General features: G+C 58.1%; 3 protein-coding genes and 1 pseudogene across 9 annotated transcripts; 2 read left to right on the forward strand and 2 right to left on the reverse strand.

The window, feature by feature from the left end:
* The first annotated feature begins 58 nt into the window (after window positions 1–58).
* On the forward strand, window positions 59–12,925 carry LOC105496988 (leukocyte receptor cluster member 8). Of its 6 annotated transcripts, XM_011767630.3 has the most exons (16): window positions 297–430; window positions 2,588–2,680; window positions 3,378–3,552; window positions 3,931–4,032; window positions 4,801–4,911; window positions 5,645–5,897; window positions 6,165–6,306; window positions 6,581–6,784; window positions 7,179–7,457; window positions 7,541–7,681; window positions 7,850–8,135; window positions 8,983–9,084; window positions 9,170–9,238; window positions 9,339–9,468; window positions 9,550–9,757; window positions 11,681–12,925. In XM_011767630.3, exons 2-16 carry the CDS (start codon window positions 2,643–2,645, stop codon window positions 11,841–11,843), a joined length of 2,403 nt encoding a protein of 800 aa, XP_011765932.2. In that variant the 5' UTR covers window positions 297–430; window positions 2,588–2,642; the 3' UTR covers window positions 11,844–12,925. The 6 variants fall into 6 exon arrangements, with proteins under 6 accessions (XP_070943920.1, XP_011765930.2, XP_011765932.2 ...); XM_071087819.1 differs by lacking the exons at window positions 297–430; window positions 11,681–12,925 and adding an exon at window positions 59–202 and having other exon boundaries at window positions 9,550–10,941; XM_011767628.3 differs by lacking the exon at window positions 11,681–12,925 and having other exon boundaries at window positions 274–378; window positions 9,550–10,941.
* LOC139360472 (uncharacterized) lies at window positions 12,089–12,925 on the forward strand (annotated as a pseudogene).
* Window positions 12,926–12,997: 72 nt separating this feature from the next.
* Window positions 12,998–15,691, reverse strand: LOC105496989 (leukocyte receptor cluster member 9). The gene is given in 6 exon segments (XM_011767631.3): window positions 12,998–13,266; window positions 13,269–13,346; window positions 13,349–13,410; window positions 13,412–13,529; window positions 13,532–13,744; window positions 13,747–15,691. Coding segments are annotated over 6 exon segments (1,416 nt in total). The 5' UTR covers window positions 14,423–15,691.
* Window positions 15,692–15,823: 132 nt separating this feature from the next.
* Window positions 15,824–23,958, reverse strand: LOC105496987 (CDC42 effector protein 5). 2 transcript variants are annotated; one of them, XM_071087826.1, is made up of 4 exons: window positions 23,711–23,958; window positions 22,689–22,833; window positions 16,918–17,078; window positions 15,824–16,338 (listed from the first exon to the last, which is right to left on the reverse strand). In XM_071087826.1, the coding sequence occupies exon 4, from the start codon at window positions 16,336–16,338 to the stop codon at window positions 15,892–15,894; it is 447 nt and encodes a 148-aa protein (XP_070943927.1). In that variant the 5' UTR covers window positions 16,918–17,078; window positions 22,689–22,833; window positions 23,711–23,958; the 3' UTR covers window positions 15,824–15,891. The 2 variants fall into 2 exon arrangements, with proteins under 2 accessions (XP_070943927.1, XP_011765926.1); XM_011767624.3 differs by lacking the exon at window positions 16,918–17,078.
* Window positions 23,959–24,837: the final 879 nt, after the last annotated feature.

Genomic DNA, 24,837 nt, shown 5'->3' on the forward strand with positions numbered 1-24,837 from the left:
TTGCAGTAAGCCGAGATTGCGCCACTGCACTCCATCCTGGGCGATGACAGAGCAAGAGCAATACCCCGTCTCGGAGGAGAACAACAACAACAACAACAAAACGGGGCTGCGTGGGAGGCAAAACCAGCTAATGCGGCCTCACTTGTCCCCTCGGGGCCACCGTCCCCACCCAGACTTCCGGCCTGCCTTAAAACGCTCATGCGTAAGTGCGTAGGCGGGAGGGCGGGCTCAAGCGTAGCTCGTGGCGGTCATTGGCTGTGCAGGGCCGAGCGAGGCGGGGCGAGGCCGCCGCGTGACGTCAGGACGCCGCGGTCAGGACGTCGAAGCCAAAGAAGACCAGAGCCAGCCGGGTGGCCGAGCTGTGTCGTGGCCGTGTTGGTAATCGCCTGGGTGGTTGTTGGCGTGTCCCTGCAGCGAAGGGTCCTGGTTGGTAAGGGGAGCGGCGGGCGAGCAGGCGGGCGGGGATAGCATCTCCTTTCGGTCTAGCGTCCCGCGAGCCCCGAGGCCTTCTCGGCTGTCGCAGCAGCAGACGCCGCGCGCGAGCGTCGACAGGGTGTGGCGGGGCAGGGGGCAGCCACTGCGCCTGCGCACCGGGCCTGGGGGCGCGCGTTCGGGCACTAGCGCGCGTGCGCCGTAGTCTTCCACTCCCCGTCCCTCTCCCTCGGAGTTCTTGGGGCCCCGGGGCGCGCCCCTCACTCTCTCCATTGACCGGGTGTTGCCCTGGGCGACGGGCGACTCCAGCGAGTCTTTCTGGGGCGTGGTGCGCAGGCGCGGCCTGGGCAGTGGCTCCGTGGCCAGTCTTGGGGATCCGGGCGGCCTCCTCCACCCGGCGTCCTCCTTTGCCTTCGCCCAGCCTGCGGGACGGCCAGGTGCTCCCGGAACCCCAGGCCTCACGTCTGGTGCCTGTCCCCGTTCTTGAGACCCGTCGGGGAGTCCTCTCCCCAGCCCCCAACTCTTGACCTTATTTCTGATCTCCGTTCTGCCCGGGGGCGCGTTTTCCTGTGTCCCCGCCACGAAACCTCGTCTCCACTCACGCCCTGTGTCCTGTTTAAGTTAAGCCTTTGCGTTTCTAGGGTTTTTCCCCAGCTCCAGACTCCTGTTCCTATCCCGTCAACTTGGGAGAATTCCGGTTCTCCTGCGGGATTCATTAGCCTACTTATCGGTTACTCCCTCGCGGGAGTTTAGGCTTCGCCGTCCTCGCCCCGGAGACACTCCACTTTCCTTCCAGTTCTCTCTACCCCACTCTTAATTCCTTGAACATGTTTTGGGTCTTGTTTGGCATTTCCAAAGCTTTATGTCCAGACACCCAACCAAGGTGATCCCTTTTCTCTCCCAGCCCTACCCCTGCTTCCGGGAACCTCCCGTGGAAGCAGGCAGGGGTAGTCCCACTGAGGACTCCCACGTCGGTCTCCTTACTGCCCTTCAGAGACCTGTTTGAAATCAGTCTCTCGGTGCTAAGAACCCATTTCTTCACGTTGGGGTTCACGTCGGCATTGTCTTTTTTAGAGTTTTCGGAAACCTTTCCACCCTCTCAGCCTTAAGGGTTCCCTCAGACTCTTCTCATTATAGCATCTGTTCTCTTGGTTCAGGTTCCTTTCACAACCCGTATTCCCTAGAATTTTTTTTTTTTTTTCTTTGGAGACAAAGTTTCACCCTGCTGCCCAGGCTGAAGAGCAGTGGTGCAATCTCAGCTCACTGCCGTCCGCCTCCCATGTTCAAGCGATTCTCCTGCCTCAGCCTCCCTAGTAGCTGGGATTACAAGCATGTGCCACCATGCCCAGCTAATTTTGTATTTTTAGTAGAGACGGGGTTAGTCCATGTTGGTTAGGCTGGTCTCGAACTCCTGACCTCAGGTGACCCGCCTGCCTCGGCCTCCCAAAGTGCTGGGATTACAGGCGTGAGCCACCACACCTGGCCCCTAGAATCTTTTTTAGAACTTTTCCCCCTTGGTGGAGGCACTCCCACCCTCTCGACCTTTCATCACACCCTCTCTCTGCTCACATGGATTTCAGACCGTTCTCCTTCCCTTTGGGAAGTCTGTTCTGGCTTCCCTGTTTCCAAATCCTTCGTTTTCCACCCGGAGCACTACAGAGTGGCCAGGGGCTTCTCCTCATACTCCAGCCTTTTTTTTTTTTTTTTGAGACAGAGTCTCGCTCTGTGGCCCAGGCTGGAGTGCAGTGGCCGGATCTCAGCTCACTGCAAGCTCCGCCTCCCGGGTTTACGCCATTCTCCTGCCTCAGCCTCCCGAGTAGCTGGGACTACAGGCGCCCGCCGCCTCGCCCGGCTAGTTTTTTGTATTTTTTAGTAGAGACGGGGTTTCACCGTGTTAGCCAGGATGGTCTCGATCTCCTGACCTCGTCTCGGCCTCCCAAAGTGCTGGGATTACAGGCTTGAGCCACCGCGCCCGGCCTACTCCAGCCTTTTTAGTCCACACCCAGAACTCTTCAGATCCTTGACCCCAGTGGCTTCTCTGTCAGCCTCCCCTTTTCTACTTGGCTTCTTGTGAGTTCATCTACTTTTCCTCCCCACTTTGTGACATGTTTTTAGCTCCCCCTTAAGTCTCCCTAACTCATTCTTTTTCTCATAGACAGTGAAAAAGCAGTCTGGCTCCCGAGGTCCACCCCTTATACCCCAAGGTCCAGATGGCGGCCAACGTGGGTGATCAACGTAGCACAGATTGGTTAGTGTGGCAAGAGGGATGGAGGCCGGTCGGGAGGGAAAGAGGAAGCAAGACCCAGTGCTATCCTCTGGGGTGGGACCTCACGTGGCCTTAGGGGAAGTGATGCCACAATCCCTGTGATTGGGGGTGGTGGTGAGGCAAACACAGAGGGAAGCATTCGGTTGTGTGGAGAGGGGCCTTACCTCTTGGAGCTTTCATTTTTCACAGTACAGTGCTTGCTTTGCAGAATTATGATGATTCATTCAAGCAAGTATAATTAGGCAGATTCCCAACACTCAATAGACACTCATTTATTTGTTTTTCTGCAAATTCCTTATTTTTTCTCAAAATAGTGTGATAACCTGCCGACTGGGGTGATGTCAGACGGAATTCATTGATTCATGAAAGACATAGCCCTAGGAGGTGCCAGGGCCTGTGTTCAGTTCTGTGGGTTCTGTTAATTTTTTTGTTTGTTTGGTTTTAACAACTCCTGTGTGCCAGGCTCTGGGATAAGTACCTGAAGTGGGTGATCTCATTTATCCCTCCCAGAAGACTCTGAAGCAGAAACCCTTTATCAGCATAGTACAGATTAGAAAACTTAGGCTTAGATAGGTAGTGACAGTTAGATTTGGGATCCAGGGACTGGAATTTGCCTCCCAACTTGCCCACCTGTGTACAGTGGGGAGAACAGGTGTGACTTGAGGTCCTCTCTCTGCAGGTCTTCTCAGTACAGCATGGTGGCTGGGGCAGGCCGAGAGAATGGCATGGAGACGCCAATGCACGAGAACCCAGAGTGGGAGAAGGCCCGCCAGGCCCTGGCCAGCATCAGCAAGTCAGGAGCCGCCGGCAGCTCTGCCAAGTCCAGCAGCAATGGGCCTGTGGCCAGTGCACAAGTGAGAAGGACATGGGGCTGGGTACCCTGAGCCAGTGGTCGTGGGAGAGAGACAGTCTGGCGTCCTCTTGTATCATTCGGACGGGGTGCTCTGAGGGGAAACATAAAAGTTGTTCCAGGGTATCTAAGTCTGAACGGAAGAGTTCTGTTTCCTTGAGGAATCTAGGGTGTGATATGGTTCTGAAGAGGGAGGCCATGTCCATGTCCCTGGTCTCTAACGTCTGTGAGTCTCATGGTGGAGACGGCGGCTCACTTTGCAGATACATGAACCCAGTTTCATCCCTTGGCAATTACCCACCAGTAAACAACAGGCTTGTGCTTTGGGGGCCGCCTGTGGATTTGGGCTGCTGACGGCACGTGTGCCTCTCTGTTTCCACAGTACGTGTCCCAGGCAGAAGCCTCAGCTTTGCAGCAGCAGCAGTACTACCAGTGGTACCAGCAGTACAACTATGCCTACCCCTACAGCTACTACTATCCCATGGTGAGTGCCCAGCCGGCGGGGCGGGGCGGGGCGGGGCGGGGCGGAGTCTGCCGGGATGGGGCCCGGTGGTGGATGGACTGGAGATAGCGGTGATGACTGCTGGAAACCCTCTACTTGCCCATGAGGTGCATTCCAAGGTCCCCACCTTGAGCCACAAGGTCCTACGTACCTGGTTCTGGTCCCTTCTCTCCTCATGCTCATTCTGCCATGGCCATCAAAGCGGAGACCTCCTTGATGCTCACCCCCGCCAGGCCCGCTCTTGCTTTGCCCTGGCTGCAGTGCTCCCTGTGTTACCGCCTCTTGGAGGTCTCTGCTCAGATGCCGCCTTCAGAGAGCCTCTACCTGACACACTGATTGAAAGTAGCATTCCTGCCTTGCAGCCTGTCTCTCTCCCTTTCTTTGCCTTTTTATTGTTCATGATTCTTATTGCTGGATATATTATATATTGATGTCTACAGCCGGGCATGTAATTCAAGCACAAGCTTCATTAGTTCATGGGTTTTCCTCCTTACTGTTCGTCGTGGTGCTTAGAAAAGTTGGCACTCAGTATTGTTGATTATATTTTTCTGAGAACTAGCTAAGTGAGATGCGGGATTGATAGAGGTTTTTCTTTTTTTAGTATATGAGAGGGTGTGGTGCATTAATATAGTGGAGAGAGAAAGGGGTGAGGGATCGGTAGAGGGCCATGGCTGGTGTAGTTCCTGAGCGGGCTGGGGAAGTGGAAAGGGCAGGCCTCCCACTAAACCCTCCCTCCCTGCACCTTTGCAGAGCATGTACCAGAGCTACGGCTCCCCTTCCCAGTATGGGATGGCCAGCTCCTATGGCTCAGCCACACCCCAGCAGCCATCCGCACCCCAGCACCAAGGGACTCTGAACCAGGTAACACCCTAGCCCAGCTCCCATGCCGTGCTCAAGCAGAGGAAATGTAGATTTTTGAATGAGCTGTCAATGAGGAATGGCCTGTGCCCCTTAAACTGCTTTTTTCCTTCCAAGCAACTCCTGGTCTGAAAATGAGGAGGACAAAGCATAGTGTTTGAACCCAGGGTGGGTTTGAGGCCGAGCCAAGGCCAGACCTGAGATGTTGAAAGACGTCTTTTTCCGCAGTGTGGTCACGCACACGGGGTGGGTTTTGCATTTAAGGTGCAGCTTGGAGGGATGGCCGGGCTAGTGCATAGGAGGCAGGTAGGCCTGGGTTTGAATCCCAGCGTGCCCACCCCGGTGTAATTACGTGCGCATCTCGGTCCGCTCTCGGAAGCGGGAAGGATGGCGGCCTCGTCCTCGTGCTCTATGAGTGTGTGTGCTCACGTGGCAACGCTGGAGTGGGTGTGTTGTCGGTGGCTGTTACTCCAGCATTGAGACGCTGCCAGCTGCTGCTTCGTAGCTCAGGGCCCTGGGAAGTTGCTGAGTCTCTGAGCTGGAGCCTTGTCAGCTGTGAAAAGGATTGTTAACAAACGTTAACCTCAGAGAGCTACTGAGGACTCGAATGAGCACGTGTGGGAAGGTCACAGGAGGGTCGAGTGCAGTGACCACTGTGTCCTCATGGTGAGGGCTGAGTGCCACTCGCCAGCTCCCGAATCTGCCTCCCGTGCTTAGCGCCTGCTTCCTTCTGCAGCCCCCAGTCCCCGGCATGGATGAGAGCATGTCCTACCAGGCTCCCCCTCAGCAGCTGCCGTCGGCTCAGCCCCCTCAGCCCTCAAATCCCCCGCATGGGGCTCACACGCTGAACAGTGGCCCTCAGCCTGGGACAGCTCCAGCCACACAGCACAGCCAGGCGGGGCCCGCCACAGGCCAGGCCTATGGGCCACACAGCTACACTGAACCTGCCAAGCCCAAGAAGGGCCAACAACTGTGGAACCGCATGAAACGTAAGTCGGCAAAGCCGTGTGGAGGCTCGAGGGGTTGGGGCCCTTACAGAGCTCCTAGGTGTGAGGCATATGGTGTGTGCTGCTCCTTATTTCTGGGTGTTGTGATCGCCAGGCTTGGGGTGGGGCTGCTTTGGACCAGCACGTGTGTGCTGGAGCCCTCCTCTAGAACCTGACCGCTCCTCCCTGAATTTCCACATCCTGCTGTCTCCTGGGGACCTCTGGATGTGCTGGGGAAGGGCCTAACTCTAGTTTTTGCTGCCCTCACAGCAGCCCCTGGGACTGGAGGTCTCAAGTTCAACATCCAGAAGCGACCGTTTGCTGTCACCACCCAGAGCTTTGGCTCCAACGCAGAGGGCCAGCACGGCGGCTTCGGCCCCCAGCCCAACCCTGAGAAAGCTCAGAACCACAGGTGACGTCTGCCCACTTGCCCCGTCACAGCCCCGCACACTGCACTCAGCGTCTGTGGTCCAGTGCCACTGGCCAGCTGCCCACCCCGAGCCTCAGTGTGCACCTCTGGAAAGGGGAGAAGGACCCTCCCTTGGGGGTTGCTGTGAGCACTGAAGGAGACAGAAGGAGAACATGGGAACTGTGTCCCGCTGTGTGTCGGCTCAGAGTGGTGCTGGGGATGGTCTTCTGAGTTTGGGAATTCTCTACAACCGAGCCCCTCATCTGTCCTCCCGCAGTGGGTCCTCTGCCCGGGGGAACCTGTCTGGGAAGCCCGACGACTGGCCCCAGGACATGAAAGAGTATGTGGAGCGCTGCTTCACCGCCTGTGAATCGGAGGAGGACAAGGACCGCACGGAAAAGCTGCTCAAGGAGGTGCTGCAGGCGCGGCTGCAGGACGGCTCAGCCTATACCATTGACTGGAGCCGGGAGCCCCTGCCAGGGTTAGTGTGGGTGGGGGACATAGGTGGGAGGGTGGTGCTGTGCGAGGCACGGGCCGGGTATGGAAGTAGGAGAGTTGGGGGTCTCAGGTACCAGGAGTTCCAAAGAGAAATGAACTGGAAAGTTGGATCCCAGGGGAATGAAGTCCTGGTTGGAGGGAGGCCGGTGGGGTGGGGACCATGGATGCTGGAGAGGTGTGCATTGCTTAGTGGTTAAGCGCACCCTCTGGACACAGAAAACCTGGGTGTGCGTCTCATTTCTGCACTGTGATAGCTGAGCCGCCTGGGGTAAGCCCCTTTCCTTTCAGAGGTAGGTTGGTAGATTGAGGGAGGTGGTATTGGCCGTCCTGCCGGTGTCTGGCGGGGATGGTAATGCCCTGCCCTGCTGTATCCTCAGGCTGACCCGGGAGCCTGTGGCCGAGAGCCCTAAGAAGAAGCGGTGGGAGGCCCCTAGCAGCCTTCACCCTCCTAGAGGGGCGGGCTCAGCGACTAGGGGCGGGGGTGCCCCGTCCCAGCGAGGGACGCCGGGGGCTGGGGGTGCTGGTCGAGCCCGGGGCAACAGCTTCACCAAGTTTGGCAACCGCAACGTCTTCATGAAGGACAACAGCTCTTCGTCCAGCACAGACTCCCGCTCCCGCTCCTCCTCCAGGTCCCCAACCCGCCACTTCCGCAGAAGGTACTGAGGCTCTGGGCTGGGGTGGGGGGGTGTGGGGGAGGGGGGAGGCGTTTCAGGCCTGATCTTCCTGCTTCTTCCTGCAGTGACTCCCACTCAGACTCCGACAGTTCCTACTCAGGAAACGAGTGTCACCCTGTGGGCCGCAGGAACCCGCCCCCTAAGGGCCGGGGCGGTCGAGGGGCCCATATGGATCGGGGCCGAGGCAGGGCGCAGCGTGGGAAGAGGTGAGACTGGGTAGGGGCTTGAGACACAGGCCAGGGTGGAGGAGGGTACTGGGGACCTGTGGGAGAAGGAGGAAGAGGCTAGACAGGTGGATAGCCAGCTGCCAAAGAGGCGAGGCTGTAGGGTGGCTGGAGACACCCGTCCCACTCACTGCCCTCACCCCTTCCTAGGCATGATCTGGCTTCCACCAAGCGCAGTCGAAAGAAGATGGCGGCACTGGAGTGCGAGGACCCCGAGCGCGAGCTGAAGAAGCAGAAGCGGGCAGCTCGCTTCCAGCATGGACACTCCCGCCGTCTGCGCCTCGAGCCCCTGGTGCTGCAGATGAGCAGCCTGGAGAGCAGCGGGGCCGACCCTGACTGGCAGGAGCTGCAGATCGTGGGCACCTGCCCTGACATCACCAAGCACTACCTGCGCCTCACCTGTGCCCCCGACCCGTCCACCGTGCGCCCTGTGGCAGTAAGTGCCCGGCTGGGCTGGGCAGTTCTGCTCTGTGAGGCCCTGCTGGCTCAGGACTTGGAGAGCCGAGCCAGGGAGGGTGGCAGAGGCCACATGGGGGCTCTGGTATGTCAGGGGAAGCCCGGCCAGGGAAGCCTCGGCCGGTCTGCGTTCTGAGAGGAGCGCGAAGGCACACTGCTGCCCCGGATCCTGCATGGTGGGTGTGCAGCTTGGCCAGCGAATCGCTTGCCCTCTGGGCCGTGGTCCCTGGCTTAGGTGACAGGGAGCACAGAGCCTTCTCCAGGCCCATGGGCTGTGGGGCACGGGGGGCTGTGCTTCCCAGGGTTTGCGTCCTCACTGTTCTGCTGCAGAACATGTGAACAGCCGTGTGCTTATGGGGAAATGGGTGTGGGGTGGCCACTCTTAACCCACGTCTGGTGTGTTTTTTCTCTTTTTTTGTTTTAATTGGTGGGTGGGGGAGAGTCTTGCTCTGTTGCCCAAGCTGGAGTACAGTAGTGTGATCTTGGCTCACCGCAACCTCCGTTCCCCGGCTTCACGCGATTCTCCTGCCTCAGCCTCCTCAGTGGCTGGGATTACAGGCGTGCACCACCACACCCGGCTAATTTTTGTATTTTCAGTAGAGACGGGGTTTCACCATGTTGGCCAGGCTGGTCTCAAACTCCTGATCTCAGATGATCCACCTGCCTTGGCCTCCCAGAGTGCTGGGATTACAGGCGTGAGCCACTGCGTCCAGCCTTTTTTTGGTGTTTTTTTCCTTAATGTTGCAACTCTCCTACCAAATCAGTGGAAACCCTTGCCTACCGGACCTGAGCTGTACTCCGAGTGCTAATTCAGTTTCCTTTTCCAGGTTTTGAAAAAATCGCTATGCATGGTGAAGTCCCACTGGAAAGAGAAGCAGGACTACGCGTTTGCCTGCGAGCAGATGAAGTCGATCCGGCAGGATCTGACGGTGAGTCTCATGCTGGGAAGGGCCTGGCCTCAGCCAGTCCTGCCTCCCGCTCCTTGTGACTCTTGTTCTCGCCCCGCGGCCCCAGGTGCAGGGCATCCGCACCGAGTTCACGGTGGAGGTGTATGAGACCCACGCCCGGATCGCCTTGGAGAAGGTGAGCTGGCCTCTGCGGACCTCCCCAGCCCCTTTCCTGCTGCTCTTCTGCCCTCAGCACCCTCACTCTGCTCTCCTCCCTCCATGCCTCTGCCTTGCAGGGTGACCATGAAGAGTTTAACCAGTGCCAGACGCAGCTCAAGTCGCTGTACGCCGAGAACTTGCCTGGCAACGTGGGCGAGTTTACTGCCTACCGAATCCTCTACTACATCTTCACCAAGAACTCGGGAGGTGAGGCCCAGTCCCCGGGACGGAGGCCGTGGTGCCCAGGGTTGAGCCCTGCTGACTTGACCCTCTTTGTCTTGGCGCTAGACATCACCACGGAGCTGGCATACCTCACACGAGAACTGAAGGCAGATCCTTGCGTGGCCCACGCCTTGGCATTAAGGACAGCCTGGGCCCTGGGCAACTACCACCGCTTTTTCCGGCTCTACTGCCATGCACCCTGCATGTCTGGCTACCTCGTGGACAAGTTTGCAGATCGGGAACGCAAGGTTGCCCTCAAAGCCATGATCAAAACGTATGTGGTGCCAAGCTCCCTTCTGCCCTTGCTCTTCCCATCCTTCTGCCTCACACCACCTCTCAGACCAGCTCCTGGCCGCAGGCCTCCCCTCGCCCCTGACCCTTCTCCTGGTCCTTGCTCCCCCATCTTTCTCCATTCAGCCCTTCCCTCTCCAGTTCCTCTTGCTTTCCTTCTTGGCCACCTCTGTGTTCCGGGTCACTCCTCCCCGCCTCCCCACTGTTCCCAGCTCACTGCCTCTGGGGCCTCTTTTCCACCCCGTCTGTGCGTCTCTTCCTCCTGTTCTCTCCTGCCTGGATCCCCTAGTTCACTCCTCGCTCTGGGCTTCCTCAGAACCCTGAGGTCTCTGCTTTCTCAGCTTGTCGCTGTGCTCCCACCATAGAGACCATCCAGGCAGTCTCTGGTCTAACAGGACAAGGCCCTGTCCCACGCAGCTCCTTGGAGAGCACCAGAAACACTTAGGGAGACGCCTGCGATGAGGCCACACTGGGTGCGGTGCCAAAGGCCCCTGGTCAGGCCAGGCCCCTGCAGTGTCCTTTGTTCACTAGACATTGCTCTTGGCTCGCTGTGGATAGGGGACAGTTGCTTGACTCACGTTTAGACGCATGGTTCTGTCTGGTGATTGAGGTGCCCAGACGACGCTGGGCAATGTCAAGAGAGGTTTTTGGTTGTCACAGCAAGGGGATGCTCTTGGCATCTAGTGAGTGGAGGCCAGGGGTGCTGAGGCCAGGTATGCAGCCCCACCACTGCCACTGGGGCCCAGAGGTCAGTCTTGCCGAGGTGGAGAAATTCTGGTCGAAGAGGTTGACCAGTGGACTGGAGAGGCCTTGAGTGCCTGGCCAGGTGGCCCTCTGTTTGAGGTCATAGTCACAGCATAGTTTGGAGCTAGGGAGGGGTCGTCAGCCTGGAGGGTGGGAGACTCATCCTGGAATCTAGTGTGGATTAAGCCAACTTCAGGGAGAGGCCGAGCCAGGGTAGGAGTCACAGGAGCAGACGAGCATGTGGCATGCCGTGCCCAGAGCTCCATGCCAGCTTGGGAAGTTAGAGGCAGGAGGCTGCCCAGTGTACTGCCATGATGGGCCCCATGAATGGCGGCTCTCAAGCTTCGGACTGCACAGGGTCCTGTGGTGGAGCGTCCTGGTGAATCAATGCCTAATTGGCCTTGGTTGGGAACATAGCCGAGAGGCTCCTCGTGGGTGGGGCCCTAGTCTGTCATTGACCTCATTGTGTCAGCACCTTTCCCCCAAGGAGGCTGACGCCGCCCTGCCAGCTGAGACTGGGAGATGGCGTGGACTCTGATCCCAGGGCCTCCATGAAGCTCTGGCTTTGGAGCAGAAGCGGGTTCCAGGACTTAGTGCCCCTCACTTGGTGCCTTGGTTCCTGTGTGTGTGGAAAGGGTAGGACCTGGGTCGTGCTAGATGCTTAGTCGTGTGGCTTAGCAGCGGCCAGAAGCGGCTGCTTTCAGTATGTAGTGGTGAGTGCTGGCTGGCACCCCTGTGCCTGGCTTCCCAGAGACACTGTCATGCAGGGCAGGGGAAGCAGCGAGGGCCGGGTCCCCACGGTGGCCCTGGCAGCCCTGCCATCCCCATCCCCTGCCGCGTGTTGCTCCCTCCATCTGGCCCCTGCCCCTCAGCCAGCGGAGGAGCCCGCTGGGCCCTTCCCTGCCTGTCCCCTCTCCTCCCTGGCCCCCTGCACAGGTAAGTGAGGGCGAGGGGGGGCACAGCTGGGGGTTGGGGCCACTAACCCCACCCCGGGCCCCCCCAAGCCCCTGTGGTGGGGAGGCTGGGAGGTGGGTGGGGAAGCCAGCAGGTACTGTGCTGAGGAAATCCTGTGGGTACCCGAATGGGGGGCCTCCCCGCTCGTGGGGCCCTCCCCTGCCCTCCCGCCCGCCCGCCTCATCACCTTCTCCTCTTGTCTCCATAGCTTCCGCCCTGCGCTGCCAGTCTCCTACCTGCAGGCCGAGCTGGCCTTCGAGGGCGAGGCCGCCTGCCGGGCCTTCCTAGAGCCCCTGGGCCTGGCCTACACGGGCCCGGACAACTCCAGCATCGACTGCCGCCTCAGCCTGGCGCAGCTGTCAGCCTTCTGAGCACCCAGCGAGGAGGGGGCGGGGGCAGGGGCTGCAGCCCCCAGCGCTGCCTTTGCGGATTCTGTTTTTGAGCCGTGGACTTGGGTTGTAAATTTATCTGTGGGGAGTGGGCTCCAGGAAGAGCCACCATCCCTGCCCCCGTTTTCCCACCGGGGAGTCTGTACAGAGATTTTTCTACGTTTTTATTTTTTGCCTCAGAGGGATGGGATTGGGGAGGAGGGGATGGGCAGCGGAGGGCTGGGGGCATGGTCTGCAGGCTCATCTGTGTCCGCCTTTCACTCCACTAATGCTGTCTCAGTGTTTTCTCTCTCTCTCTTTCGAGCTTGCACTCCGGTACCCGACCCGGCGCCCTGGCCCATCCCATGCCGGGGGGCCAGTGGAAAGAAGACAGGCCGTCCAGCCCGTGCCCGCCTGCGGCGGGGGCATCCAGCAAGCCTGCCCACCGCCTGCTGCCTCACCTGCTTCGCCACAGACTCTTGTTCCCAGCCCTTTGGGGCCTCCGTGTTTGGGGTGAGGGGAGCTGCTTAGAGACTGTGCCCGTCCTTGGCCCCCCACCCTGAAGTGCCAGCACCACCAGCACCAGATCCTCCGCCACCACACCGCACTGAGGACACGCCGGCCGGGCCGCCTCGTCTCAAGTTGTATAAAGTTGTCTCCGTGTCCCCTCCTTCCTCTGCCCCAATGTCTCTTCTGATTTTTTTTTCCCCTTTCCTTCCCTCCTCCCTGCATCCCTCCCTTGGTTCAGCACAGGTAAAATGGTTCCCTCCCTCCCTGCCTTCATGGATCACCAGCTCACGTCATGTTGCCTTCTCTTTTCTTTGTGTGTGTGTTTAAGTTATTTTTCTTCCTCCTCTCCCTTTTCTTTTTGGCCCTCCCTCCCTCCCTCTTCTGCCATGTAACTGGAGGATGTGCTATGAGTTTGCAAACAGCTGGACTGTCAGGCTGCTTTTTTTCCAGATGTTCCTCCTCTGCCTTCCCTTCCCCTCCTCTCCCCTCCCTTTCCTTCCTTCCTTCCTTTCCTTGGAGCACTGAGCACCATTTGGAAGCTTGAGAGAAACCAAAATTAAAGAGAGAGAGAGAGAGCGCACGCTCCCGCTTTGTCCTTCCTGTGTGGGCTGTTTGCATCCATTGTCTCCTCCAGAGGTTTGGGGGTGTCACTCCAGTGGGATCTCAGCCAGGGGCTGGAAAGGCCCCCGTGTCCTCCCCGTCCGGCACAGCCAGAGTGTCAGCAGGGTCTGGCACCCCACTTTCTGGCTGAGGGTGAATTCCAGCTTGGGGAGGTGGGCTTGGGAACCATGTGGCACCTTGCCCACGGTGAGGTGTCGATGCAGCCGCCCTGGAGACTGTAGCACTCTCAGCCCCTCGGCTTCCAGCCTCTGGCTCAGCATTTGTGCCATGCCTTCCAGTGTGGGAGAGGGTGGGCACAGAGCACATGAGGGCCCAGGAGGACCAGCTCCCTAAAGCTCAGCTGAGGGGGTGTGTTTAGCCCCAGGGCCAAGAGGATCGTCTCAGAGACCTGATGGTAGCCGCCGCCTCCCCAGCGCCTGCCGGTAGCAGGGCAGGTGTAGGTTCTGGGTGGGCACAGGAAGTCGGCGCGGTGTGGGGCCACGTGGACCAGGTATTCCTGGGCCTTGGTCACTTCTGCTTGTAGCCCAGGCTGGGTCACCATGAGGGCCACAAAATGGGGTGCGGTTGGCGAGGGGCTGCAACACTAAGGCGGGCCCCTTTGTCCTCGGGCCAGGCCCCAGGACCCCACTCGGCTTCTGTCTCCTCAGCGGGGCTCCCCGGGGCTGCCAGGGCCTGTGCTTCCTTGCTTCGCAGCCATGTGATCCTGGCGGCTGCTGTTGGCTTCAGTGCCTCCTCAGTCACTCCTGCGAGGCGTCCCCTTGGGGCCAGTGTTCAAAATCAGCAGCTGCGCCAAGCGCGTGCTCCTGGGCCGCCTCCAGCTCTCCGGCTTCCTCCACGCCTGGCTCTTGGTTCCCTGTGCGGAGCGGCCGTGTGCTCCCCCGCTCGGGGGCAGCCTGGGCCTCCTGCCCTGCCACCGCCGGTGTCCACTCGGCGTCCTCCGCCCCGTGGGCGCCCTCGCTGTCCAGCGCGTCCAGGATGGTGGGCCCGCGTCCCGCCGTCGAGCCAGAGCCGAAGACGAGGTCGGTGCGCGAGGCGCGGTCCCACACGAGGCGGCCGCGGAAGCGGAAGAAGCGCACTCGGTGCTGGGGCACGGCCAGCACGCCGGGCCCGAGCGCCGCCAGCGGCTCGTCCCAGCAGAAGGCGCTGAAGGGCTCCTCGCGCACGCCCAGAAAGCGGTCGACGTAGCCCACCGAGAAGTCGGCAGGGTCGAGGCGCGGGTCCCAGCGGATGCGCTGGATGACATCTGCGGCTGTGCGCAGCGGCGGCTTCTTGGCCCTGGCCTCGGGCTGCGCCTCGCAGTCAGGCGGCGCCGGCGCCCCAGGGTGGGGCTGGCGGCAGCGGGCGCCGAAGCGGCAGCGGCCTTCCAGGAAGAAGCGGCAGGCCGGCGGGGGCGGGGGTTCCGTGGCGGGGGCTTCCTGCGGCAACTCCGGCTGTCCTCTGGCCGCTGCCATGGGTGCGGGGAGCTGGCACGCCCGCCGCGCAGACCAGGTCACCCCGTACGGAGGGCGGCTCCGCTTGGAGGCACCGAGCTTCACCCGACAGTGACGTCAGCGGCCCGCGCTCCGGCCCAGCCCAGGGGACCACGACCCGGGCCCTCGCGAGGACTCTGGCTCCGTCCTTCCCTCGTGGAGAGCCTGACACCGCTGCTCTGGGACTTCCCAGCTGCGCCCTCCCCCAGCGCCAGGAAAGCGAGCTCCGTAAAGGCTGCTGCCGTCTCGGTCTCCCGGAGCTCTTGGGAGCCTGGCCCCGCCCCTTTCCCGGTGATACGTGTGAACTGCCTCTTTCTGGGTGATTTACATGTAATGCCCCGCCCCTTTCCTGGTGATTACGTGTGCCTCGCCCCTTTTTAGGTGATTTACATGTAGTGCCCCGCCCCTTTCCGGGTGATTTACGTGTGCCCCGACCATTTCAGGTGTGTTACATGGGTGCCTCTCCCTTTCCCAAGTGATTTACATGTGTTCGCCGCTCCTTTCAGGGTAATTTACATGTAATGCCCCGCCCCTTTCCGGGTGATTTACGTGTGCCCCGCTCCTTTTAGGTTATTTACATGTGTGCCTCTCCCCTTCCCAAGTGATTTGTATGTGTGCCCCGTCCCTTTTTAGGTGATTTACATGCGTGCCCTGCCCCTTTCCCGGTGATCCTTTTGTGCTGCCCCTTTCCGGGTGATTTACATGTGTGCCTCTCCCCAAGTAATTTACATGTGGTGCCCCGCCCCTTTCCTGGTGATACATGTGTGCCCCGCCCCTGAGGGGGACGTCTCTAAAGAACCTGGACCCGCCTTCAGTCCAAGCGATTTACATTTGCGGCCGCGTCCCTCAGGGAAACTTAAGAGAACGTGGCCCCTCAGTCCAAATCATTTGCACTTTTCGCCCCATCCTTCTGGGACCTTAAAGAACCAAGATGCCAGCGGACCCTTCCCCCACGGAGACCAGGCCCCGACTGCTCTAAAAGGGTTCCCAGACACTTCCCTCTGCAGCCGCTCCCAGAGTAAAGGGCGGCCCCGCCCGGTCGGAGTCCACCCGAGGCGTGGAGGCCCAGGACTCCCGGGGCTACAGCAATCGGCAGCCCCGCCTCGGCGGGCTCTGCGGTGGCTGAGTCTGGCCCGGCCCCAGGACCAAGTGCAGCCAGCGGTGGCGCTCAGTATTTGACGAACGGGACTGCGGGAGCGGCCGCCTCTGCAAGCGGCACCGCCTGGCCTCGCCCCCGGGCTCTCTTAAAGGAGCCGCACCCCACCCCAGGGCAATCATCCGACCCGGACCAGATCTCCCGGTGACACCTCCGGCTCTCAGAGGCGCCAGGACCCTATCATTCATCCCTTCCCACGTGCAAAGTGAAAAGTCAGAGCCCGGGCACACGCCTTGGACGTTTATGTATACAGAAGTGGGGTGCCGGGCGGGAAAGGCGCAGGGAATGGGGGAACCTAGAGGCCGATGACGTCGTCCAGCTCGAGGTCCCCGCTGGGGCGGCAGCGGGCCTTGGGGGGCTGCGTCCCGGGGCGGGGTTCCGCGTCGGGCTTGGCGGCAGCTGCCTCCGGGCGCGCCGCGTCCATGACGCCCAGCACCGCGTCCAGCATGGAGGGCCCCAGATCCAGGTGGAAGGACAGAAGCGGGTCGGCAGGCGAGGGCGCCGCGGGCTGCGGGACGGCGGGCGGTGGTGGGGAGCGGGGGGCCCCCACGGGGGGCGCCCGGGGCTCTGGGGGCGGCCCGCCGCCGTGGCGGCTCAGGAACGAGGTGTCCCCGAAGGCGTCGCCGCCGCGCCCCACGTGCAGCGTGTGCCGGAAGTCGCCGAGTGGCGCGGAGATGGACAGGGCGCCGCGGTCCGGCCGCTTCTTGGGCTGTGCGGGGCCCAGCTGCTTCAGCACGGGCATCTGCGAGGGGCACGGGAGGGTCAGCGAGGCCCCAGCCCGGGGCTCGCAGCCGCGAGACTGCTCAAAGGACCATGGGGGACAGCTCCCGTTTTTTTTGTTGTTGTTTTGAGACGGAGTCTCGTTCTGTCCTCCAGGTTGGAGTGCAGTGGCGCCATCCTGGCTCACCGCAACCCCCCCCCACCTCCCGGGTTCAGGCGATTCTTCCTCCTCAGCCTCCCCGAGTAGCTGAGATTACAGTCACCCTCCACCACACCCAGCCAATGTTTGTATTTTTGTAGAGACGGGTTTCACAATATTGGCCAGGCTGGTCTTGAACTCCTGACCTCAGGTGAGCAGCCCGCCTCGGCCTCCCAAAGTGCTGGGATTACAGGCGTGAGTCACCGCGCCCGGCCTCCCGTGTCACAGATGGGGTAAGATGAGACTCCAGGAGGTCCCATGGGCACAGCTGCTGAACTCACATTTGGATGGAGGTTTTCCTAACCTGACTCCAGAATTCCCATGACCACCACGCTATGCCGATCCTCCTAAGAGCGAATACTCGAGCCTTCCTAGAGGCCAAATAACAAATATTTCACAAACCCTTCAGAGTGCTTCCCAGACTTGACTGATAGAAAACTCCAGCTTGTTGGGCCGGGTGCGGGGGCTCACGCCTGTAATCCCAGCTTGAGAGGCCGAGGCAGGCGGATCGCTTGAGGCCAGGAGCTCGAGACCAGCCTAAACAACATGGCGAAACCCCAACTCTATAAAAAATGCAAAAATTAGCGAGGCATGGTGGCGCACGCGTGTCATCCCAGCTAAAGTAGGAGAATCGCTTGAACCCTGGAGGCAGAGATTGCAGGGAGCCGAGACTGTGTCACTGCACTGGCCACTGCACTCCAGCCTGGGCAACAGGAGTGAAACCCTGGCTCAATGGAAAGAAAAAGAAAACTCCAGCTTGTCAAAGATGGAAATTCCCAGGCTCCTTTTCTGAAGACAGGGCTGACTTTGTCCATTGAGCAAAGCAGATCCTGCCTGGAGCCCACCAGGCACACAAGGAAGAGGCCCAGGCAGACTTTGCCTAGGGTGCATTTTATGATTTGAATTACAGTCCTTGGTATCTGTGGGTTCCGCATCAACAGATTCAATTAACTGCTGATCAAAAATACTGGGGAAAAATACAGTAATAAAAAAACGAGTACAAGTTTCAAGCAATATAATACTTATTTGCAAAGCATTTACATTGTATTATGCATTATAAGTAATCTAGAGATGATTTAAAGTGTAGGAAAGGATGTACATAGATTATATGCAAATACTAGGGCATTTATATAAGAGACTTAAACATCTTCAGAGTTTGGTATCCATGGGGATCCCAGAACCAATCCCATCACTGCTACCAAGGGACAACTGTACCTGATCTTGAAAGACTACAACCTAATATTATGATGTCTTATGTTTTCTAAAATAATAATAATACAAATTCCCTAGCCAGGCACGGTGGCTCACACCTGTAATCTGAGCACTTTGGGAGGCTGAAGCAGGTGGATCACCTGAGGTCAGGACTTCTAGACCAGCCTGACCAACATGGTGAAACCCCGTTTCTACTAAAAAAAAATACAAAATTAGCTGGTTGTGGTGGTGCATGCCTGTAATCCCAGCTACTTGAGAGGCTGAGGCAGGAGAATCGCTTGAACGTGCGAGGCGGAGGTTGCAGTGAGCTGAGATTGTGCCACTGCACTCCAGCCAGGGTGACAGAGTATGACTGTCTCAAAAAAAAAAAAAAAAAAATCCCCTATGTTAAAAGATGGGAAGAATTGGCCGGGCGCGGTGGCTCAAGCCTGTAATCCCAGCACTTTGGGAGGCCGAGACGGGCGGATCACGAGGTCAGGAGATCGAGACCATCCTGGCTAACACGGTGAAACCCCGTCTCTACTAAAAAATACAAAAAACTAGCCGGGCAAGGTGGCGGGCGCCTGTAGTCCCAGCTACTCGGGAGGTTGAGGCAGGAGAATGGTCTAAACCCGGGAGGCGGAGCTTGCAGTGAGCTGAGATCCGGCCACTGCACCCCAGCCTGGGCGACAGAGCAAGACTCTGTCTCAAAAAAAAAAGATGGGAAGAATTGCATATATTTGAAACTGCACCAAATTCATTTTTTTTGGAGACGGAGTCTTGTTCCGTTGCCCAGGCTGGGGTTCAAGCAATTCTCCTGCCTCAGCCTCCCAAGTAGCTGGAATTACAGGCGTGTGCTGCCATGCCCGGCAAATTTTTGTATTTTTAGTAGAGACGGGGTTTCACTATGTTGGCCAGGCTGGTCTCAAACTCATGACTTCAGGTGATCCGCCTGCCTTGGCCTCCCAAAGTGTGGGGATTACAGGCATGAGCCACCACGCGTGGCCTAAATTCAATGAGAAATAGAACTGCAGTCACAGCCTCTGCCCATATCCTGGTCATTGCATGTTTTGTATGGAACTTCTGGGAGGGACTCTGATGACCTTGTACTTTTGTTTTAACAGTCACTGTTATCGCAACAATAAAAACCTATTTCAGTTGAAGCCCTACCCTTTGCCAGCTGTATGAATTGGAATAAATTACTTTATTTCCCTGTCTATTTTTCTATCTGTAAGATAAATAAAATAACACTACCTTCCTTTCAGGATACATAGAAAAGTCTGATCAGAGAAAACTATACTTGTAATAGTGCTAACCTATTGGTAGTGCTAGCATTGGGGGGAAAATATTTCCCTAACAATAACTGTGGAACAAAAATTAGGTTGGATAGAACACTGATGTTGTTTGCATAGTAACCTGGGAAGTACTGGTGATAATATGGATGAAAATGAAAGCCAAAGGGATTTAAAATAATTGTAGATGGCTAGATTTGGAAGACTGGCCTCTGCCACACACACACACACACACACACACACACACACACACACACACACTTTACATTGATTTCCATGGGGAAACTAGTTTTGATTTACTACCTCTGCAGCATTTATCAAATTTCTCTGACCTCAACCTAGATGAATAAATATATTTTTATCATTACCTAGCACACAGTCTCCGCTCCCTCCTTACCCATAATGGAAACAAACATTTTGAGAAACAAGATTTGTCTTGTTTTGAGACAGGGTCTCACTCTGTCACCCAGCTGGAGTGTGTGGTGAGATCTTGGCTTAGTGCAACCTCCGCCTCCCGAACTCAAGCGATCCTCCCACCTCAGCCTCCTGAGTAGCTGGGACTACAGGTTCATGCCACCACGTAGTGTTATTTTTGTATTTTTTTTGTAGAGGTGGGGTTTCACCATGTTGCCCCGACTGGTCTCAAACTCCTGAGCTCAAGCAATCTGCCTGCCTTGGCCTCCCAAAGTGCTAAGATTACAGGTGTGTGCCACCAAGCCTGGCCAATACTTGTCTTACAACGTGGTAGATACTGTGATTTATTTATTTATTCCTTCCTTCCTCTCTCTCTTTCTCTCTCCTTTTTTCCCTTCTTTCTTTTCCTCTTTTTTTTTCTATTTCTTTCTTTTTCTTTCCTTCTTTCTCTCTTTCTTTCTCTCTCTTTCTTTTTCTTTTTTTCTTCTTTCTCTCTCCCTCTTTCTTTCTTAGTCTTGCTCTGTCGCACAGGCTGGAGTGCAATGGCATGATCTCGGCTCACTGCAACCTCCGCCCCCCAGGTTCAAGTGACTCTGCTGCCTCAGCCTCCCGAGTAGCTGGGATTACAGGTACACACCACCACGCCTGGCTAATTTTTGTATTTTTAGTAGAGATGGGGTTTCACCATGTTGGCCAGGCTGGTTTCGAACTCCTGACCTCGTGATCCGCCCGCCTCAGCCTCCCAAAGTGCTGGCATTGCAGCCGTGAGCCACCGCGCCCGGCCCCTACTCTGATATTTTCTTTTTTTTTTTTTTTTTTTTTTTTTTTTGAGACGGAGTCTCGCTCTGTCGCCCAAGCTGGAGTGCAGTGGCCGGATCTCAGCTCACTGCAAGCTCCGCCTCCCAGGTTTACGCCATTCTCCTGCCTCAGCCTCCCGAGTAGCTGGGACTACAGGCGCCCGCCACCTTGCCCGGCTAGTTTTTTGTATTTTTTAGTAGAGACGGGGTTTCACCGGGTTAGCCAGGATGGTCTCGATCTCCTGACCTCGTGATCCGCCCGCCTCAGCCTCCCAAAGTGCTGGGATTGCAGCCGTGAGCCACCGCGCCCGGCCTCTGATATTTTCTATTGTACTCGATTTTGTTTTTAAATGTTGAACTCAGCTCATGAATGTATCTTCTGGATCCACAGTTAAAAAATCCTCTCCAGCTGCGAACACAGCCTGTGATCTCAGCACTTCCTCTGCAGTGAGTCAGAGGTGAAAAGTGGAATTCCGAAAGCCCAATATGCAGGTTTGAATCTGGCTGTGCTGATTGCTGTGTGGCTCTGAGCAACTTACTTGACCTTTCTGACCTAATTTCCTTATCTTGAAAATGGCATGATAGGAAGATAATACTTCCCAGTCCTTTTGCAAGAATTGGTGGAATGATATACCCATGTAAGTCTTGGCACAGCACCCAGCACTCAGGGAACGTTCAATTAGCACGTGCTCAATGGAGTCGCACTTTGGCTCATTCTCCCAGTGTTCCAGAGAAGGAAATGGGTGATCAGAGAGAGGACGTGACTGCCCAAGATCACAAAGCCAGCTCTGGGGAACTCTAGTGTCCAGAGCTGGCTCCCTCCACTCTGCTACCTCTTGACTCCTGGACAGCTCTCAGCTCCTGCCTCTGCTCAAACCCAGCTCCCAGCATGCATCTTGCATCCCCCTTCCATTGCCCTATCAGTGGTCACCATTTTCCAGCACCTGGCAACACACATAAAGTCTTGGTTTCTGACATGAAACACACCTGGGCTCAAATCTTGCCATTTCCTTCTTGCGGGATCCCAAACTGGCTTCCTCAACCTAAAGCTCAGTTTACTCCTCGGAAAACAGGGGTTGGAACTCCTGTTTGTGGCTGGGCGCCGTGGCTCACACCTATAATCCCAGCTCTTTGGGAGGCCGAGACAGGAGGATTGCTTGAGCCCAGAAGTTTGAGACCAGCATGGGCAACAAAGTGAGATGACCTCTCTACAACAATAAAAACAAAACATTAGCCAGGTGCTGGGTCATGCACCTGCAGTTCTAGCTACTTGGGGGGCTGAAAAGGGAAGATGACTTGAGCCCAGGAGTCTGAGGCTGCAGTGAGCTACGATCGTCCCACCACACTTCAGCCTGGGCAACAGAATAAGACCCTGTCTCAAGAAGAAAAGAAAACAAAAGAAAAGGAGAGAGAGAGAGAGAAGGAAAGGAAGGAAAGGAAAGGAGGGAGGGGAGGGACGGAAAAAAAGGAAGGAAGGAAGGAGAGAAAGAAAGAAGAAAGAAAAGAAAGACTACATTCAGGGGGCCAAAATTTCATTTCCCGAGGGCTTATCCTGCCTGAGTGCCTCCCCATGAATGAACTAATTTATTTAATCTTCAGGACAACCCCATTTTACAGATGCGTGATGGCTGAGACACAGAGAGGTTAGGTAACTTGCCCTGGGTCACTCAGCAGCAAATGCTGGGCACCAGATTCAGAATCCAGATGAACTCTAGCTACCCACAGAAGAGGATGGACAGGCCACCCCATGGGAAAAAAAAAAATAATCATGTTCTGATTTGATGTGAACGCCAGGGATTTCCTCTGACACCCTTGATTGTCTTTTTTCCTTTCCAGTCCAGACCACAACAACGAGTTGGAAGTCGTTTTCGAATGCCACCCCTACGCCCTAGCTCTGAGACCCTGGGTAAGTCACTTCGCTTCTGCCAGCCTGGGTGTCCTCTTAAATAGAAGCCTCCGACCTCCCTCTGGTTGAGTCGTGTTTAAAGCAATGAGGTCATGCTTGGAAAAAGTCCCTCCCGCTGCCAGGCCTCGGGACAGAGGGGCTGTTGTTTGCGACCAACGTGGAACAGGCAGAAAGCGGGGCGCGACCGTGCAGCCCCGGGAGCCCCTGGCCTCGCGTTCTCCCCCGGCCTCCACCCACCCCTCTCCTTCCTGCTGGGGCAGGGCTACGGCTCCAGTTGCAGGGTGGTGGGCACAGCTGGTTCACCTCTGTCCTCTCTCAGTCCCGGCCCCGCCAGGACGGAAATAACAACCCGCTCTAGATCCGGCCCGACTGGTTCTCAGACCCGTGGGAGCTGCGGGGAGGCGGGTGGGGACCCCAGATGGGGAGACCCCCGGCCCGGTAAGGGCTTCACTGCGCGCTTCCTCCAGCCACGTGGCTGTGGCCGGGAATTCAGGGGCCGCCGTCTCCTGCGCTTTCTGCCCCCTCTTCCCTCCCGACCAGGACCCAGGACCCCTGTCCCCCACCGCGCCTTACCTCGCGGTCCTCCCAGTGCGGGGCAGGCGCGCGCTCACCACTGCGGCTCTAGCCTGGACCCCCGGTTCCCTGGCTCCGAGTCCGCCTCCACCTCCCTAATCCTCGGCCCGCGCCTTCTTCCTTCTTCCTCCGGGCGGGATCTCACCTGGTACAGAAAGTGTCATGAGGAACCCGGAGGGGGTTTCAGGGGCCAGGCATCCGGGTCCGCAGAGCCACCTCCTTCTTCGCCCTCAGGTCCCAGGCGTCCTAGCTCTTAGCTTTCTTAATCCCACCCCAGACCCGAAAGTCAGCCCCTTCTTCCTCAGACCCAAAAGCGAAGGGCCCCAGCCCCTCCTCCCTCAGACCTAGGGGTCCAGACCCTCCAGACCCTCCTCCCTCAGACCCAGGAGTCCAGACCCTCCAGACCCTCCTCCCTCAGACCCAGGAGTCCAGGCCCCCAGCCCCTCCTCCCTCAGACCCAGGAGTCCAGACCCCCAGCCCCTCCTCCCTCAGATCCAGGGGTCCAGATCCCCAGTCCCTCCTCCCTCAGACCCAGGAGTCCAGACCCCAGCCCCTCCTCCCTCAGACCTAGGGGTCCAGACGCCCCAGCCCCTCCTCCCTCAGACCCAGGAGTCCAGACCCCAGCCCCTCCTCCCTCAGATCCAGGGGTCCAGATCCCCAGTCCCTCCTCCCTCAGACCCAGGGGTCCAGACCCCCAGCCCCTCCTCCCTCAGACCCAGGGGTCCAGGCCCCAGCGCCTCCTCCCTCAGACCCAGGAGTCCAGGCCCCAGCGCCTCCTCCCTCAGACCCAGGAGTCCAGGCCCCAGTGCCTCCTCCCTCAGACCCAGGAGTCCAGGCCCCAGTGCCTCCTCCCTCAGACCCAGGGATCCAGACGCCCCAGCGCCCTCCTCCCTCAGCTCCTGGAGTCCAGACCCCAGCCCCTCCTTCCTCAACCCCAGGAGTCCAGACCCCCAGCCCCTCCTCCCTCACGCCTAGGAGTCCAGACCCCACCCCTGGCAAGCCCTGGCATAAGGCCCCTTTACCTGCGCCGGGAACTAAAGTGTCAGCCCCTCTCGGGGGCCATGGTAGAAGCCCAGGCAGAAGCGGAATCACCGCCCAGTCCCCAGGCAGAGCGGGTTTTGGCACAGGCCACTCCCAGCCTTTCTTATCCCCCAAAAGTTTGCCTCTAGGATTTAAAGGACTAGAAAGCAGTGGTGGAAAAGCTGAGGCCCCTCTGGGCGGAGTGTGGGGGCGGGAGGAGGCCAGGACTGAGTGTGCAGGGGGAACTGGCAGAGGGGGTGGGGCTGGACAGGGCGCGCCCCCAGCCTGGCCCCTCCCCTGCCCAGCTTGGAATTTCCTGAAACTGGGGAAGTCTGGCTGTTTAGAAGAGTAATTTCTTCCAGATTGCAGCTGTATGGAGAGAGAGAGAGAGACAGAGAGACAGAGAGAGAGAGAGGGAGAAGGTCAGACAGTGAAAGCAGCAGGAGAATGAAGAGCACGGAGGGTGTCTGAGGCTTTGTGACCGCATCCCCTAGATGAACTTCCCTGCCTGAAGCCACTCATAGAAAGGTCATAGAAAGGTCATATCTCATTCTAAGCACCCGTGTCTACTGATGACAAGAGAGTGAGGTTTGGGTGTCAGGACAATTCCTTCAGGGCAGTGTGGGCAGGGAGAGAGCAGAGGGGGAGAGCAGAGTCCCAAGGCAGGAGGCAGCTCAGTGGGAAGAAGGTGAAAGCCCAGGTGGGAGGCTGGGTCAGTGGAAGGGAAGTGGAGGCCCAGGTGGGGGATGCTGGGTCAGTGGAAGGGAGGTGGAGGCCCAGGTGGAAGGCTGGGTCAGTGAGGTGGGAGGTGGAGGCCCAGGTGTGATGCTGGGTCATTGGGAGGGAGGTGGAGGTCCAGGTGGTAGGCAGCTCAGTGAAAGGGGAGGCCCAGGTGAAAGGCTGGGTCAATGGGAGAGAGGCGGAGGCTCAGGGGGAGGTTGGGTCAGTGGGCTGCGTCAGTGGGGGGGGAGGTGGAGGCCCAGGTGGGATGCTGGGTCATTAGGAGGGAGGTGGAGGTCCAGGTGGGAGGCTGGGTCAGGGTCAGCAGGAGAGGTAGAGGGAAGCCCAAGTAGGAGGAAGCTCATTGAGAGAGAGGGGAGACCCAGATGGGGGGCTGGGTCAGTGGGAG

The sequence above is a fragment of the Macaca nemestrina genome, chromosome 20 (assembly GCF_043159975.1).
Source record: "Macaca nemestrina isolate mMacNem1 chromosome 20, mMacNem.hap1, whole genome shotgun sequence".
In the NCBI taxonomy this organism is placed as follows: domain Eukaryota; kingdom Metazoa; phylum Chordata; class Mammalia; order Primates; family Cercopithecidae; genus Macaca; species Macaca nemestrina.

Bases quoted from the DNA above. Each gene is read 5' to 3' on its own strand.
- LOC105496987 (XM_011767624.3), bottom strand. From the start codon at position 16,338: ATGCCCGTGCTGAAGCAGCTGGGCCCCGCACAGCCCAAGAAGCGGCCG.
- LOC105496988 (XM_071087819.1), top strand. From the start codon at position 2,643: ATGGCGGCCAACGTGGGTGATCAACGTAGCACAGATTG. The intron at 8,136-8,982 runs GTAAGTGCCCGG...TTCCTTTTCCAG, and splicing joins CCACCGTGCGCCCTGTGGCA to GTTTTGAAAAAATCGCTATG. The intron at 9,239-9,338 runs GTGAGCTGGCCT...TCTGCCTTGCAG, and splicing joins CCCGGATCGCCTTGGAGAAG to GGTGACCATGAAGAGTTTAA.